This window comes from Schistocerca cancellata, chromosome 3, assembly GCF_023864275.1.
Source record: "Schistocerca cancellata isolate TAMUIC-IGC-003103 chromosome 3, iqSchCanc2.1, whole genome shotgun sequence".
Classification (NCBI taxonomy): domain Eukaryota; kingdom Metazoa; phylum Arthropoda; class Insecta; order Orthoptera; family Acrididae; genus Schistocerca; species Schistocerca cancellata.
This window is the reverse complement of record NC_064628.1, coordinates 280,528,204-280,541,387: the sequence shown is the minus strand read 5'-3', so window position 1 is coordinate 280,541,387 and position 13,184 is coordinate 280,528,204. Positions and strand designations below refer to the sequence as shown.

The window sequence follows — 13,184 nt, the reverse complement described above, 5'->3', positions numbered from 1 at the left end:
GAAAAGTTCACTGTATTTGTTTTATGTAGCACTAAGACCCACAACTTATTTAACCTGGATCCTCCTCCTGTTCTGTCAAATTTGTTTTTATGCTTTTGCATTTCTCTGGCTTGGAGAGGCGGTGATTGTGGTCGCTAGCTCCATCATGTCTGTGACTGGACTGGCACGCATAAATAGTGTCTAGCGTGTGGTTTCTCTGGCTGCTGCTGATGGTAGTGTAACGCAACAAAGTTGACACGAACCAAACTTGACACCATGCTAGGTGCCATAGTGCTGTGTATCTTATTGTTGCTGTGTTACAGATGACCAGCTGCTTTGGAGCTATTGATGGGCATGAAGTAACAGCTGCACTGAGCACTGGACATATGCCCTAGTTTCATGCCACAACAATCCTCCTGTCTTCATGAAACTCTGTCGCCAAATTTTAACTGGAACTGTGAATAGAAATTGCTACACACGATACTGCTATGACAGTATTCTTTAGTTTCCAGTGTACACCTTTTCTTTTGAAAAATACTCTCACAATAGTTACAATACCTCTTTGCCTTCACCCAACTCAGTCTTTTCAGGCTTATTTTCGTCATTGACATTGTCACACTTTCTACAGTTAGGTTAACTTTTTATATTGTCCACTTAAAGCTTCACATAACTCTTATCTATGCTGTCCCACATAGTGCCAAGGTGAAGCTAATACTGACAGTGTATGAAATTCACTCATCCATTCTGCAGCACTGTTTTGGGATTCTGGGAGGGTTTCTATTTTTACGGAATGTTTACGCCATATCATCATCATCATCATCATCATCATCATCATCTTTTTGCCATATTCTCACATTATACATCAGCCTACTAACTGACTGTATCGTGAAATCTGCTATGGAGAGTAAAAGGATAAGAATTTGGCCAGAAGGACTTAAAGTAAACTATTTGTAAGATGTTCCTGCATCTGCTGAACAGTCATTGTTCATCACACCCTGCCACTCTTACACTGGTTTATGGAGTTTTGAGCCACCTGTGCTATCCCACCACCACACATTGGAAAACAATGTAATTAAGCACCAAAACTCTTTTTGGAATGCAATAAGACACTTAAAAATCTCAAACTGCTTATGAAAGACTGAAACATGCTGATATCATTTCACACGAAAAAAAGTATGAAGAGGGAGTGATCAAGATACATTTCTGATGTTGCACATGAGCTTGAAATATTGTCAGAAATAATAAGATGCGGAAACAGTGGAAGTGCTGAAACAGTGGAAGTGCTGAAACTGAAATGTTATTTTCACTTTTAAAATCTCCCCACCTAAGTTACTGATGGCACCACATCTGCATTTATTATGATGTTTCTTGAGCATAGCTGCCTTTTGTTTATTCACTGTGTGTCTGCCATTCACTATCCTTTACTTTGTGTTGAGATGCAATAAAAGTTGTTCCTTTGTATTCCTGTGTCTTAAGTTCAAATTCCATTAACCTTAATAATCATCCTTCTTGAACCTGCATTCAAACACAGACAGGAAGATTCAACTTGCCAGCTGCCTAGCAACAAACTGATATAAATAAAGTGATATGAATTACTTTATTCATAAGAAAGGGGGGACAGGTGAGAGCTGGAGGGAATGAGACTAATTAGGCATATTAGGAAAATCATTCATAATACTACATTACCATGAATGACTTAAGTAAGAATGTGATTTGATTTTTCACTCACACACACATTATATATATATATACCTAAAAACAAAGATGATGTGACTTGCCAAATGAAAGTGCTGGCAGGTCGACAGACACACAAACGAACACAAACATACACACAAAATTCAAGCTTTCGCAACAAACTGTTGCCTCATCAGGAAAGAGGGAAGGAGAGGGAAAGACGAAAGGATGTGGGTTTTAAGGGAGAGGGTAAGGAGTCATTCCAGTCCAGACATATGTCTGCTTGTGTCTGTATATGTGTGGATGGATATGTGTGTGTGTGCGCGAGTGTATATATATAGTGTGTGTGTGCGCGCGCAAGCGAGTGTATACCTGTCCCTTTTTCCCCCTAAGGTAAGTCTTTCCGCTCCCGGGATTGGAATGACTCCTTACCCTCTCCATTAAAACCCACATCCTTTTGTCTTTCCCTCTCCTTCCCTCTTTCCTGATTAGCAACCGTGGGTTGCGAAAGCTTGAATTTTGTGTGTGTGTTTGTGTGCCTATCAACATACCAACGCTTTCGTTTGGTAAGTTACATCATCTTTGTTTTTAGATATATATAACCCTTTTTATTTGCTACCTGTCACCACCACAATCCCCTTTCTTCCCTATTCTTTCACACTATGGTACCACATTTTTTTCTCATCCTTTTTTCTTTCCTGTGTTTTCACTGCTGCTTGGAGCCCTGTCATTACTTTTGAGATAGCTCTCATTGCTGAATCACTGATTAGGGTCAGCTCAACCCAAAGGTTGGTTTGAACACTCAAGTGCTATACTAGGCAGCCATGTTGGAACTGGTATGCCCTTGCCTTTCCTCTGACCTTTGACTTACTGAGCCAGATATCAGGGAAGCTAGAGTTTACTGGTCATTCCAAACAATGCTGAAACTTGGTATATTTGCAATGTTGTTGTTGTTCTGGTCTTCAGTCCCGAGACTGGTTTGATGCAGCTCTCCATGTTACTCTATCCTGTGCAAGCTTCTTCATCTCCCAGTACCTACTGCAACCTACATCCTTCTGAATCTGCTTAGTGTATTCATCTCTTGGTCTCCCTCTACGATTTTTACCCTCCACACTGCCCTCAAATACTAAATTGGTGATCCCTTGATGCCTCAGAACATGTGCTACCAACCAATCCCTTCTTCTAGTCAAGTTGTGCCACAAACTCCTCTTCTTCCCAATCCTATTCAATACCTCCTCATTAGTTATGTGATCTACCCATCTAATCTTCAGCATTCTTCTGTAGCACCACATTTCGAAAGCTTCTATTCTCTTCTTGTCCAAACTATTATCGTCCACGTTTCACTTCCATACAGGGCTACACAACATACAAATACTTCCAGAAACGACTTCTTGACACTTAAATCTATACTCGAGGTTAACAAATTCCTCTTCTTCAGAAACGCTTTCCTTGCCATTGCCAGTCTACATTTTATATCCTCCCTACTTCGACCATCATCAATTATTTTGCTCCCCAAATAGCAAAACTCCTTTACCACTTTAAGTGTCTCATTTCCTAATCTAATTCCCTCAGCATCACCTGATCTGACTACATTCCATTATCCTCGTTTTGCTTTTGTTGATGTTCATCTTTTATCCTCCTTTCAAGACACTGTCCATTCCGTTCAGCTGCTTTTCCAGGTCCTTTGCTGTCTCTGACAGAATTACATTGTCATCGGCGAACCTCAAAGTTTTTATTTCTTCTCCATGGATTTTAATACCTACTCCGAACTTTTCTTTTGTTTCCTTTACTGCTTGCTCAATATACAGATTGAATAATATTGGGGATAGGCTACAACCCTGTCTCACTCCCTTCCCAACCACTTCTTCCCATTCATGCCCCTCGACTCTTATAATTGCCATCTGGTTTCTGTACAAACTGTAAATAGCCTTTCGCTCCCTGTATTTTACCCCTGCCACCTTTAGAATTTGAAAGAGAGTATTCCAGTCAACATTGTCAAAAGCTTTCTCTAAGTCTACAAATGCTAGAAACGTAGGTTTGCCTTTTCTTAATCTTTCTTCTAAGATAAGTCGTAGGGTCAGTATTGCCTCACGTGTTCCAATATTTCTACGGAATCCAAACTGATCTTCCCCGAGGTCCACTTCTAACAGTTTTTCCATTCGTCTGCAAAGAATTCGCGTCGGTATTTTGCAGCTGTGACTTATTAAACTGATAGTTCGGTAATTTTCACATCTGTCAACACATGCTTTCTTTGGGATTGGAATTATTATATTCTTCTTGAAGTCTGAGGGTATTTCGCCTGTCTCATACATCTTGCTCACCAGATGGTAGAGTTTTGTCAGGACTGGCTCTCCCAAGGCTGTCAGTAGTTCTAATGGAATGTTGTCTACTCCCGGGGCCTTGTTTCGACTCAGGTCTTTCAGTGCTCTGTCAAACTCTTCACGCAGTATTGTATCTCCCGTTTCCTCTTCATCTACATTCACTTCCATTTCTATAATATTGTCCTCAAGTACATTGCCCTTGTATAGAACCTCTATATACTCCTTCCACCTTTCTGCTTTCCCTTCTTTGCTTAGAACTGGGTTTCCATCTGAGCTCTTGATGTTCATACAAGTTGTTCTCTTATCTCCAAAGGTCTCTTTTAATTTTCCTGTAGGCAGTATCTATCTTACCCCTAGTGAGATAAGCCTCTACATCCTTACATTTGTCCTCTAGCCATCCCTGCTTAGCCATTTTGCACTTCCTGTGAATCTCATTTTTGAGACGTTTGTATTCCTTTTTGCATGCTTCATTTACTGCATTTTTATATTTTCTCCTTTCATCAATTAAATTCAACACTTCTTCAGTTACCCAAGGATTTCTACCAGCCCTCATCATTTTACCTACTTGATCCTCTGCTGCCTTCACTACTTCATCCCTCAAAGCTACCCATTCTTCTTCTACTGTATTTCTTTCCCCCATTCCTGTCAAATTTTCCATTATACTCTCCCTGAAACTCTGTACAACCTCTGGTTTAGCCAGTTTATCCAGGTCCCATCTCCTTAAATTCGCACCTTTTTGCAGTTTCTTCAGTTTTAATCTACAGTTCATAACCAATAGATTGTGATCAGAGTCCACATCTGCCCCTGGAAATGTCTTACAATTTAAAACCTGGTTCCTAAATCTCTGTCTTACCATTATATAATCTATCTGAAAACTGTCAGTATCTCCAGGCTTCTTCCATGTATACAACCTTCTTTTGTGATTCTTGAACCAGGTGTTAGCTATGATTAAGTTATGCTCTGTGCAAAATTCTACCAGGCGGCTTCCTCTTTCATCTCTTCCCCCCAATCCATAATCACCTACTACGTTTCCTTCTCTTCCTTTTCCCACTACCGAACCCATGACTATTAAATTTTCGCCTCCCTTCACTATTTCAATAATATCTTTTATCTCCTCATACATTTCGTCAATTTCTTCGTCATCTGCAGAGCTAGTTGGCCTATAAATTTGTACTATTGTAGTAGGCGTGGGCTTCGTGTCTATCTTGGCCACAATAATGCGTTCACTATGCTGTTTGTAGTAGCTTACCCACACTCCTGTTTTTTTTTTATTCATTATTAAACCTACTCCTGCATTACCCCTATTTGATTTTGTATTTATAACCCTGTATTCACCTGACCAAAAGTCTTGTTCCTCCTGCCACCGAACTTCACTAATTCCCACTATATCTAACTTTAACCTATCCATTTCCCTTTTTAAATTTCCTAACCTACCTGCCCGATTAAGGGATCTGACATTCCACGCTCCAATCCATAGAACGTCAGTTTTCTTTCTCCTGATAACGACATCCTCTTGAGTAGCCCCCGCCCGGAGATCCGAATCGGGGACTATTTTACCTCCGGAATATTTTACCCAAGAGGACGCCATCATCATTTAATCATACAGTAAAGTTGCATGCCCTCGGGAAAAATTACGGCCGTAGTTTCCCCTTGCTTTCAGATGTTTGCAGTACCAGCACAGCAAGGCCATTTTGGTTAATGTTGCAAGGCCACGTCAGTCAATCATCCAGACTGTTGCTCCTGCAACTACTGAAAAGGCTGCTGCCCCTCTCCAGGAACCACATGTTTGTCTGGCCTCTCAACAGATACCAGATACCCCTCCATTGTGGTTGCACCTACGGTACGGCCATCTGTATCACTGAGGCACACAAGCCTCCCCACCAACGGCAAGGTCCATGGTTCATGGGGGGGGGGGGGGGGGGGGTATTTGCAATAAGAAGTCATTATCAGAGGTGAAAGAAATTATAAGTTATGGGGACAAACTGCTTGGACCAACTGAATCTCAGACCACTGGATTTGTGGCATAAAACTGCATCACACAGCTCATTACTGATATCCTGGAATTTAAATTTGTGATTGTTCCCGACTCCATTCAGTATCAAGTGTTTGTCGTGATACAGTGTTTGAAATAATGTAGCCTTCCATCAGGATTCTGCATATATTATGCTCACTTCCCTTGTTTTTTACTTTTCTCTTTTTTTCAGAATAAATGGTTCACAGCTCTGTGCTAATGGTACAATAGATATTTGTTTACATTAAATATCACCTGACATTTGATCATTGTTATTTTTTGGCAATAAATGCTCCACTTCTGTCTCCACATTGTTAATACTGTATTTTACTTTTACCCGTTTTTCCAGCAGTCTTTAATGCTATTTGGTAGGTCTCATCTCTTGTTCCTTTAAACCACCTTGTTTCAGCCCTACATTTCCAATTACTTATTTTTTCCTTTCTTTCCCTACTCATCTGTTATTTTTAAGTCACGCTATGTACAGTAACTCACTATCTACCCTTTTCTTCTCCAGCCTCCTTTGCAAAACATTCTCTCAAGAAGAACCACAGATATTGTCTATACTAAAAGCTTCATGTGTACATAATTTTCGCCTATTCTTTTTGGAAAAAGACACACTACTTCAATTGCGTTGACCAACAGTATAAGACTGGGCAGACAATATCCTTGCCTCTTCACTTCCCAGGTGAAGAATTAATTCTGGTCACCATAAAATTACTTAAGTGTTTCGACTGCCAGATTAGTGGTGGAGTACATCTCTCGAGAGACTGCCAGCCAGTCATGCCATACGACTATATTATTTTTAGTGTTTGTGTGTTTCATTGCTTCTCATGGTCAATAGACCAATTAACATTAGAAAGGGAGAAGGGATCATGATCCCTGTCATACATTTTTCGTCAATATCATACCGAAAATTTTTACTTCACTCATGATGATATAACTTTTCCTAATTTTTTCTCCTCTGTATGAAGACTTATTATTATTATTATTATTATTATTATTATTATTATTATTATTATTATTATTATTACAAAATATTTACTTTTTTGGGCATAAATTATGATAAATTTGCAACTATCAGAGGAAATAATGCTTTGGGAGGTGCAGTCTGCATGAACGTAATGAAATCTTTTTGACATTGCTTCCTGATGTTTCCTATCTGTAAGACAATTTCATCACGATACTAAAGCTGATCTTTAGCACCAACAGCTACTTTGCTTTTATATTCCACAAGCCACTTATGGCATGTAATGGAGATTACATCATATACCATTTCTTTGTCCTCCCAGTTCAGTTCACAAATGGTGCACAGAAAGTAAACTGTCAGGTAGCCTCTGTATAATATCAAGTTGTTCCAATTTGATCAGAGTGGTTGGTAATACACTGTTTAACACATCTTGCAATGTGTGCTCTTACAATATTATAAAAGGATTGCTGCTCTTTACCATATAGCAGAGATGCTATTTGCAGATGGGCACAAGAAAAAGAATGTCAAACAAAAGCTTTTGGCCAAACAGGCCTTCATCAGAGTAGATCACACACACACACACACACACACACACACACACACACACACCTGGTTGAACAAAGGTTTTGTAAACAGTGTCAGTCCTTCACAGAGCATGACTGAATAAAATCTTCAGTTTTCAACCCACAGCAACTGAGTTACAATTTTCAAGCTTTTGCCAGCTGTCACCACCATATTCTTCAGCAGCTAAAATACTGACAGGCGGGAATGGAAAGGAGAACACCCCGCTATTCCCACATATCAATAGTATGCGAGTTACTGAAAGCACAAGAATTATGATTGAGCTTATGTAACTTTAAAACTGTGAGGATTTGATTTAGTAAATTATTTGATTTAGTAAATTATTACCTTCTTGGATAAATTACATTCCTTCACAACCTTTCTAAGAATTTTAGCCAGATATCTCCCTTTTCCTAGAACTGGTCTTATATGGCCATTCAACTTCAAATTACTACCACTATATATTTGCAATTGGTCACCAATGGCAGAGTGAAACAATAATAGCTCTTCTGCATATTTATGTGAAATACATTATATTTGTTTATGTTGTTGATCAGCTATCATTCAGTACACCGAACCTCAATTCTCTTCAGGTCTCTCTGCATTTCCCTGAAACTTCCCTGCAGTCCCACATAGATCATCATTGTCCATAAACAGTCCCATGAAGCTATTGCTAATACAGATAAAAAAATTCATAAACTGTAGTGGTTCTACAACAATTCTTTGAGGTGTGCTCTAAGTTACTTTCACATCTGACAATTTCTCCCCATTTATAACAACACACTGACCTATATTTGCCATAAAGTCTTTCAGTATTCTTTTATTTTAGTCAAGTTTAGCAAAATATATCAATACTCTTTGAATGCCCAGGAACACAGTATTAACACTTGCTGCTTCTGTATCTCGTGAACAAACATAGCATGCTAAGTTCATATATGATCACCACTTGCAAAACCAATACCTGCAGACTCTTTATTAATAAATAGAGCAGAAAATAATTTTTTCAGAGGGACACTCCACAAAAGCTACAAAATAAGTCATACTAATATGTTTCATACACAAGGTGTACTTTGCAGAGACTGGTGGCTTTTTACATCTGTGGTACTGATACACTACTCAAGAATTTTTTGCACCTATTTCAGGGATGTAAGTCATTCTGCATTCTAACACAGATAATACAGCAGCGAAGACTGTTAAAATGATAAAGTACTCACATTTCTTTCTCCAGCAATGCTTGAATTACTTTGCTCCCTTTGGCCATTGTTTGATCTTGTTTGTTACACAACACTAGGAATGGTGTTACATTTGATTTGATACTTGGTTCGGACAACAAGGTGTACAAGTATCTGAAACAAAACATATTATTAATACATAATGTTTATCCACAGAATATCGTTCGTACACATGCTAAGCAGATCCTACCATTTAGTTGATAAAATATTCCACAAATTAATTTTGTTGCAACAGAAACCATAGCCAATATAAATTTTTCGAATGATAACAGTATGTTGTACTGACTAACATTGGTTAAATAATAAAATCATTTTATTTTGTGACCATCACTACTACACAGTTTTGGGTGTGTAGCCATTTTTATTTTGTTATTTTACATTACTGTTATTCAGGAAACACTTGGTGTGTCATTTTAATTTTAGATTCCGGCCAATTCGCAGAACAATGTGTGATGAATGTTCAAATTGTAACCCAAGTATGTCCATTTCACAAATTATACTATACTCACTTGAAAAATCAGTACACAGCCTAAACTGAACAGTAGTCATGATCATGAAATAAAATTAAGAAGCTGCTGAACCAAAAGAGTGAAGCACCCAGAAAACATGGTCAGATGTCAATGTAACTTCATATATGTACACCATCAGCAGCTATGTAAATCATTACAGTTGTAATTCCACAACTGCTAGAGTGCATCAGTGTTGTTCACGTTCAGTGTTGTGCCTGGTACGGTACACAAGCAGCGTGCTAGGATTAGGTGTTGACTGTACACTGAAGAACATGGAAATGCCACGTACTCATATGCGACAGCATTTTCTGCATCTGACAGTCTGAAAGTGGCCTCATTATCAGTCTCCATTTGGTCAGCTAGTAATATCATGAAACATCCAGAATTTGGGGGCTTTTAGGTGTGACAGCGGCTTATGTTGAACTCTACAGGAATGTTACGGCAAGCATGCTCCTCAGTGTCAGGGTCGATCACATCTGATCACCACAAGGGATGATTGCCATATTGTGTACCAAGCACACTGTAACTTCTACTCATTTTCACCTGCCATCTGTGAACAAGAAATGAACTCCTTGCAACAGCCTGTGTCACCCTGCACCACTGGTTAGAGACTAGCAGATGACTGCATTTGGAGTGGTGCTATGGCTGGGAAGCTAGGACTGCTGGTGAATAGTGTTGCTGTGTTTTTGGATATGAATCACAGTTCTACATCACAACTGATGGCTTGGTCGGTTGGTTTAAAAGAGGGGGGGGGGGGGGGGGGGAACCAAACTGCAAGGTCCTTGGTCCCTTTTTCCCGGCGGTAAAATAATTACACAAAGGGAAGAAGAAAAGAAAGGAGACCTACAGCACAATAACAGAAGGAAGAACCAGAAGAACGACAGAAGGACAACTACCACTACCATGGACAAAACAGGAAAAGAAAACCACAGAGAGAGGCAAGAAACAGGTAGAAGGGGTAAATACAAGAGAGCAGATGATCATGGCTGGCCGACCATGAGAATAAAAAGGAAAAGCCAGCCACTCTGTGACACATTAAAACATCCACCCTAAAAGCATTAGAGTGGAGAACACAAAGGGACAAAGGACATGCACTAAAACTTATATAGAATGATAAAACGCACCATTGTGTGTAAAACTAAATTAGCTGATGAGACTTTGTCAGCAAAAATTAATGGCAACAAGTCCAGTAACTGAAGAGTCCGTCTCAGGGCAGCCAAAGAAGGACAGCTCACCAAGATATGGGCCACTGTCAGCCAGGCGCCACACCGACATTGAGGTGGGTCATCACGGCGCAGGAGGTAGCCGTGTGTCACCCAAGCATGGCCAATGCGGAGCCAGTAGAGAACCACAGAGTCCCTGCGAGAGGCCTGCATGGAGGACTGCTACACATTCGTAGTCTCCTTAATGGCACACAGTTTGTTGTGCGTGCTGAGGTTATGCCATTTCATCTCCTAAAGCTGCAAAACCTTGCAGCGGAGTACTGAACGCAGGTCAGTTGCAGAGAAGCTGATCTCCATAAGCTGTCTCTGTATAGCCTGTTTGGCCAGCCTGTTGGCAAGTACATTGCCTATGATTCCGGCGTGACCTGGGCTCCAGACAAACACCACAGAATGAATGGACCGTTCCAGGGCATAGATGGACTCCTGGATGGTTGCTACCAAAGGATGATGAGGGTAGCACTAGTCGATAGCTTGTAAGCTGCTCAAGGAGTCAATACACAGAAGAAATGAGTCCCCAGCGCATGACCAGATGTGCTCAAGAGCACGAGATATAGCCACCAGCTTGGCAATGAATATACTGCAGCCATCGGGCAAGGAATGCTGTTCAATATGTCCTCCATGGACATACACGAAGCTGACGTGAGCATCAGCCATCGAGCCGTTTGTGTAATCCACTTCATGGCCTCTGACATGTCAAGAACCGAGAGGAAGTGACAGCGGAGATCTGCAGGGTTAACTTGAGTCCTTAGGACCACGTGAAAGGTCCAGGTGAAGCCGCGGGCTAGGAGTACACCATGGAGGTGTACGTGAATGGACCTCAAGTATATGTGGTAAAGGCAAGGACTCCTGTTTGGGAATGAAGAGATTGAACATGAACTGCAATTGGAAGCCCTGACCAGGGCCACCGATGCGGGAAATGAACCATCATGGGTGGGAAAAGGAGACAGTGATTTGGATGCGCAGGAGAACTAGAAACATGTGCAACATAACTGGCCAGCAGTTGTGCATGCCTAACCTGCAATGGAGGGACTCCAGCCTCCACAAGGACGCTGGTCACCGAACTCGTCCTAAAAGCTCCTGTCGCAAGGTAAACACCACAGTAGTGCACTGGGCCGAGTAAACGCAACGCTGAGGGCACCGCCGAACCACAAACCAGACTCCTGTAGTCAAGGTGGAATTGAACAAGGGCTCTGCAGATTTGCAGCAGCATAGAGCAATCTGCACCCCAGTTGGTGTTGCTCAGGCAGCAGAGGGCATTGAGATGCAGCCAGCACTTACGCTTAAGCTGATGAAGATGAGGAAGCCAAGTTAATGAGACATCGAAAACCAGTCCTAAGAATTGATATGTCTCCACTACAGTGAGTGGATCATTATTAAGGTAAAGTTCTGGTTCTGGATGAACGGTACGATGCCGACAGAAGTGCGTAACACACGACCTTGAGGCCAAAAACTGGAAACCGTGGGCTCGAGCCCATGACTGCACCTTGTGGATGGCTCCCTGTACGTCCCGCTCAGCAATACCAGTACTGGTGGAGCTGTACGAAGTGCAGAAGTCATTTGCATATGGAGAAGGTGAGACGGATGGCTCTACATCTGCTGCTAGACCATTAATGGCCACTAATAATAGAGAGGCACTCAATACAGAGCCCTGCAGGACCCATTCTCCTGGATATGTGCAGAACTATGGGAGGCACCAACTTCGACATGGTAGGTATGAAGTGACAGGAAATTTTGGATAAAAATTGGGAGCGGGCCTCGGAGACCCCACCCGTATAATGTGGCAAAGATATGATGTCGCCAGGTCATGTCATATGCTTTTCATAAATCAAAAAGATGGCAAGCAGGTGTTGGTGTCCAGAAAAGGCCGTTTGGATTGCAGACTCGAGGGACACAAGATTATCAGTGGTAGACCGATACTGGCGGAAGCCGCACTGACATGGAGCCAGCAGGCTATGTGACTCCAGGACCCAACCCAACTGCTGACACACCATATGTTCCAGCAGCTTACAAAGAACATTGGTGAGGCTGATGGGCTGACAGCTATCCATACCAAGTGGATTTTTACCAGGTTTGAGCACTGGAATGATGGTGCTCTCCTGTCATTGCAGTGGAAAGATGCCATCGCACCAGATTTGGTTGAAGATGACAAGGAGATATCGCTTGTAGTCAGATGAGAGACGTTTAATAATCTGACTCGATCCGATCTGGCCCAGGAGCTGTGTCAGGGCAATGTGCAAGGGCAGTGAGGAGCTCCCACTCTGTAAGTGGGGTGTTATAGGATTCACTGTGGCATGTAATGAACGAGAGGACTTTCCCTGCGGGAGGGTAATTCTCTGATGCAGAGGCTCGAGAATAGTGCTCAGAAAAGTGCTCCACAATTGTATTTGTGTCGGTAGATAACACGCCATTTATATTAACACTGGGAACACCTGTTGGAGTGTGGAACCCGAAAACACGTTTGATCTTTGCCCACACTTAGGAAGGTGACATATGGCAGCCAATGGTCGAGACATATCTCTCCCAACACTCCTGCTTCCATCGTTTGATAAGTTGGTGAATGCGGCCACAGAGCCGTTTCAAGGCTGTGAGGTGCTCCAGGGAAGGGTGCCACTTATGCCGCTGTAGAGCTCGCTGAAGCTCCTTAACTGCTTCAGGGACTTCTGGCAACCAACAAGGGATTGCCTTTCGCAGAGGACACCCTAAAGAG

The 13,184-nt window shown here is 41.6% G+C and overlaps 1 protein-coding gene across 1 annotated transcript in view; it reads right to left on the bottom strand.

The window, feature by feature from the left end:
• Positions 1 to 13,184, bottom strand: part of LOC126174943 (signal recognition particle receptor subunit beta) — a 77,578-nt gene that overhangs the window by 22,589 nt on the left and 41,805 nt on the right. Inside the window, exon 4 of the mRNA XM_049921400.1 lies at positions 8,728 to 8,859. Coding sequence (XP_049777357.1) covers positions 8,728 to 8,859 — 132 coding nt within the window. The remainder of the gene's footprint in view (positions 1 to 8,727; positions 8,860 to 13,184) is intronic.